At 42.8% G+C, this 4,685-nt stretch overlaps 1 protein-coding gene across 2 annotated transcripts in view; it reads right to left on the bottom strand.

Annotated features, from left to right (window-relative positions):
- Positions 1–184: 184 nt before the first annotated feature.
- plin3 (perilipin 3) overlaps positions 185–4,685 on the bottom strand; it is a 39,480-nt gene continuing 34,979 nt past the window's right edge. The window contains exons 6-8 of one of the 2 annotated variants that reach the window (XM_084307300.1): positions 2,872–3,257; positions 2,056–2,274; positions 185–992 (exon numbers count right to left, since the gene is read on the bottom strand). In XM_084307300.1, coding sequence (XP_084163426.1) covers positions 852–992; positions 2,056–2,274; positions 2,872–3,257 — 746 coding nt within the window. In that variant the 3' untranslated portion in view covers positions 185–851. The remainder of the gene's footprint in view (positions 993–2,055; positions 2,275–2,871; positions 3,258–4,685) is intronic. The other variant, XM_084307301.1, reaches the window with a different exon arrangement.

Below are 4,685 nucleotides of genomic sequence, written 5' to 3'. Positions count from 1 at the left end.
GACATTCGAAACAACGACCATGACGTCACCCTAAGCAACACTTTATCATTACATCAAATACATTATTACAAGTTTAATGTAACCCACCCACCACCGAAATGCAAAGACAGAGACACGAATACACAGACATATTGCATTAATGGATACACTTGGTTGTGACATTTTGACAAAGCTGTCGATTTTATTGAGATATTTCATTGAAAACTCATGATGGAATCATGCCACAAACAGAAATGTGTAAATACTGATATTCACTGCAATGTGACCATGGAATGCACAACCCTGCAGGCTATAGGCTACCTATACCAATACGACAAGTCTGGCATCAGGCATCTGTCCTCTTTTCTTTTCTTTCTCTCTGTGTCTGTGAGGGGAGAGGATGACCTGAAAGGGTCTTGCCGTTTACAGTAGAGCTTTGGTCTGGAGGTTAATTTCTTTAAATGATTCATTCAACTCTTTCAAACACAATTTGTTCAAGATTAAGGCAGTTGTGATGTATAGCAATAGCTTTCCTGAGAGATTTAAATAATGTAATAATAGGCCTACTTTATATATCGTGTCCCACTATGTAGTAAACCCAAATCACACAGGATTTCCAGTTATCAAAAGTAATTATATTCAAATGCTAATTTAATGGAGTGAACTTTCAAGTCCATATAGTGCAAACTCAGTTACTTGCTGTTGCATTATGTACAAAACATAAGCACACAAATTTTAAATCTTTCATTAAAAGTAAACACAAAAGAAGGTATATTTGGTGTGATCCACCCAACTAAGAGTATCTAACCTTCCCTCATCCTATCATATCAACCTGTGAGGATATCTAACCATGTGTTTTATATACATGACGCTTAATTCTGTGGGCCCGTCTTCTCCGTTGCCTGCCCTCCCTCCTCTGCCTCAGTGATCTCCGGGGTAAAGGGTCCCACCAGCCAGTTGAGTGGGGTGTTGTTGAGAAGATACTCCATGACGTCATCAAGAGATTGTCGCACCTGGGAAACAGGAACAGACTATTCTCAACACAAACAAGTCTGATTATCATCCTCATCAAATCATATCTTGATACGAGATGTTAGAAACATTGAAATAGTTATGCGTGTGTGTCACTGCAAAGGAATGCTGCGGAGCCCTGGATTAATAAAATACATGTGAATGAGGAGATCCTCCAGGGTATAGATATGCTGTGTGTAGAGTTATGTATGATATTTTATCTTTATACATGTCTGTACAGTGCCTCTCCCCAGGGGAATCTTTTAAGTTACCTATGAAATGGTGACGGATCGGTGGGTGCACTGTGCATGTATTAAAGCTGCAGTAGGCGACTTCAGAGTAATTAGCAAGAGTGAGTTTACCTGCCCAGCAGAAAAAGTGCAAGCTCTGAATCACTTTTCAAGCCCATGCATGCACAACAAAAAGTTTTCCACAGACTCCCAGAGGCACCAGCAACTTCACGCTGAATAAAACCTTTTTTTAAATATATTTATTTTTCAGCCTCTGAATGGCAGGTGGTTTTGCATATTGTGTGTACTCTAATCAGATATTTTCTATATCCCCAAAAAAGAGGAAATTAAAAATGTTAACTGGATTTATCTGATTGGATGCTTTGACAAGGAAAGCCTGATGTAATTCCCACTTGGGGACCAGGTACCCAGGTGGGGTATCTCCCAGGCCTTTCTGTGTGGGGTTTACATGTTTTCCCTGTGCTCGCAAGGGTTTCCCCTCCAGAAAAAGAGATAAACCCAATGGAAAGACATGCAGAACAGATTGCTAACGCTGTCACGTGTGTAACGTCCCTGACGAAGACGGACAGGAGCACTTGGATTGGTCCCCGGGTGCGGCCCCACGCCGCAACCCATGTCTGCTCCCGGCTGGGGGTGGGGAGGATGACGGGATGGGTCAAGCGCAGAGACTAAATTTGATCAGCGACCCAAAATTGCATGTGTGTGTTCCTGTGTGTGTCGCCTACCGCATGCGTGTGTTGCTGCATGACTACATTGTCAATGTGTGCAATGAATAAAGACTTCTTCAAAGTCCAGTTGAATCTTTAATTAATACTTGTTTTAGGTGACGTCGGCTCTGCTCCAGGAGAACGGGTGTGAGGGTGCTGGTGCTGCCAAGGGACGAGTGTAGTTCTTCGGCCGACCGCCGCGCACTGGCTAGCTGGTCCTGTACCACACCTGGGAGGCCCTGGGTACTGGATACCACGCTAGAGCACGCTGACCGCAGCTGATCGCTGAGACCACGCACCAAGGAGAGGGTCCGCCACTCCAGCTGCTGCAGACAAAAGGATGGGGGAAAGAAACATGACAAACCCTGATGCCATGACTGCATAAAGAACAATAATTTCTGATTTATTGCTCATATTTTGGTCTTGTTCCCTGACAGACAAATCCTCAAGTGTGAAAATCAGAGTAATGGGAAGTCACCTTGAATTACCCTCACCATTTTACAAGCAGATACAAGACAATTGCATGTCAAAAGTGTTCACATAAATTGCATTTGACACTGAAATGTAACATGGTTATCTCAGATTTTACACAATTTCATGCACTTAGGGCCCACAGTCCCTAACCTTCCACCCACATTTTCCGCCATCGACTAAAAGCACACTTCTTCAATCAATATCTGAAATAAAAAATATATATATACACACACACTAGTATTTTACCATCATGCACTTTGCTACTAAGTAATCTTCCTTGCCTATATTACTACCTACTATGCTAATCTGTCTACTATGCACCAAAGTCCAACACTGTTTGATGAACAATTACAGCCAGAGTTGTACACTTCCTGCTGACCTGTTGTAAAGAACTTGTAAGTCGCTTTGGATAAAAGTGTCAGCTAAATGACTAAATGTAAAATGTGTACCTCAGTCACAGCTTCAGGAGCAGCCACCACAGCTTCAGGAGCAGCCACTACAGCTTCAGCCACTACAGCCTCCGTCTGTCCATCTCCGGGCTGCGTCTGCACCCACTCTCTCCAGCGCTGGAGAAGCTGTTCAGGGGCTCCTCCTATCTGGTTACTGGCAGTACCCAGAGCAGTGCGGGTACTCTCTAGCAGGTCCAGGGTACTGGTAATCTGAGCCATCGCAGAATAGGTGGTATCCCTGGCATGCCCGGCCCTGACCAGGGACTGCTCAAGAGCACGCTCCTGCACCTTGGCAGAGAGTTTCCCCAGACGGACAAAGTAGCTGGGGCTGGATGGTGGAGTAGTAATAGTAGTCAGCTCATTTGTAGCAGGCTCTGCCAGAGCAGCTGAAAGAGAAAAGTTAGATCACTACTTTTGAACCATAAACCAAACAGGGCTGGTCTCATAAGAGTTATGTGATGTGCAGTGACAAGACATGCAATCCATCTACATAGTCATGCCATGTATTTCCATGAGAATATAGGCCTGCATATATTTAATTCATGGGGTTTCACTGAAGACTTCAGTGTGACCGTGCGTGAAAATCAAGGGTAACTGTGAACCATACCAGTCATATTATATAATAATGAAGTACAGTAGGTCGACATGAAAATATGACATCATCACATAGTAGCAGGTGCTGAAGCTGTGAGTGTTGGAAACCGTAGTGTGTTTCTGGGCCAAGTTAAAGGGGTGTTCATTGGAACGTTCCCTTTCTCAGCTATGAATATCCTCAACCATTCATATGCATTTTTAATCACCGCTGTGCAATTGAGCACTTGTACATCAAGACCCCCCACGCTGACATACTATTTCATCTTACCTTTGTCATAATGAAGTATACAGTCAGTAACATAAGTATTGGGAGTTTTGTGAAATGTATTCTTTGTGCTCTGTAGTCATTCAAATGAGCATCTCAGCTTCTATGTTAAATTGGATATGGATATATATCCATAGAAATATAAGGTTAGGAAGAACTTAATGATACAATTCTACACAGCCATAATACAAAACATTATTTCACTATCCATCACTGTATGGTACGGCAACACACCCAAACACACACTACACAGACTAGACAGGATCATTAAAAGGGCATCCAAAATCATCAACTGCACACTCCCCACCCTGGACTCCATACACAAACATCACACCATCACACGCGCACACAAAATCATTAGTGACCCCCTGCACCCAGCTCATCACCTCTTCCAACACCTCCCCTCTGGTAGGAGGTTCAGGTCACTGGGTAGTCGCACGGTTAGGTTCAATAACAGTTTCTTCCCCAAGGCCATACAACTGCTTAACTCCAACTCCTCCTAAATTTACCCCCTGCTGTTATGTTTCTTCTGGTCTAGGTTACATTGAACTGTCATCTATAGTTCGTACTGTACTGTTTCTGTCATGTATTTGTTCTAGGTGGTGTTTTCTGTACTGTATTGTTCCATGTGTCTTTTTATGTTTTTGTGGTGTATTGTCGCAGCTACCACCTGCACTGTGCTTGAATTCCACCGGCCTGGCCGTGTGGCAATAAAAGGAACTTGAACTTGATACATTCTATGATCAGGAGACAGTTCAATCAATATTTGTGAAACAGAGTTGTGTAATGGTATTAAAAAAAACTTTATTGGGATTATAAATTATAGTTAAGCATTAAGCATTTCTAATTCCTGTAAGCATCTGCATCTAACCATCTAAAAGATAGCAGTGGCCAGTAAGCAGTAGAATGAATAAAGAATAAAGATTTGTTTGCAGGTCTAGTATGTGTAATATAA

The sequence above is a fragment of the Notolepis coatsorum genome, assembly GCF_963971535.1.
Source record: "Notolepis coatsorum genome assembly, chromosome: 2".
NCBI lineage: Eukaryota > Metazoa > Chordata > Actinopteri > Aulopiformes > Paralepididae > Notolepis > Notolepis coatsorum.
Note: the sequence above shows the minus strand (reverse complement) of the source record. Positions and strands in the feature narration are given on the sequence as shown.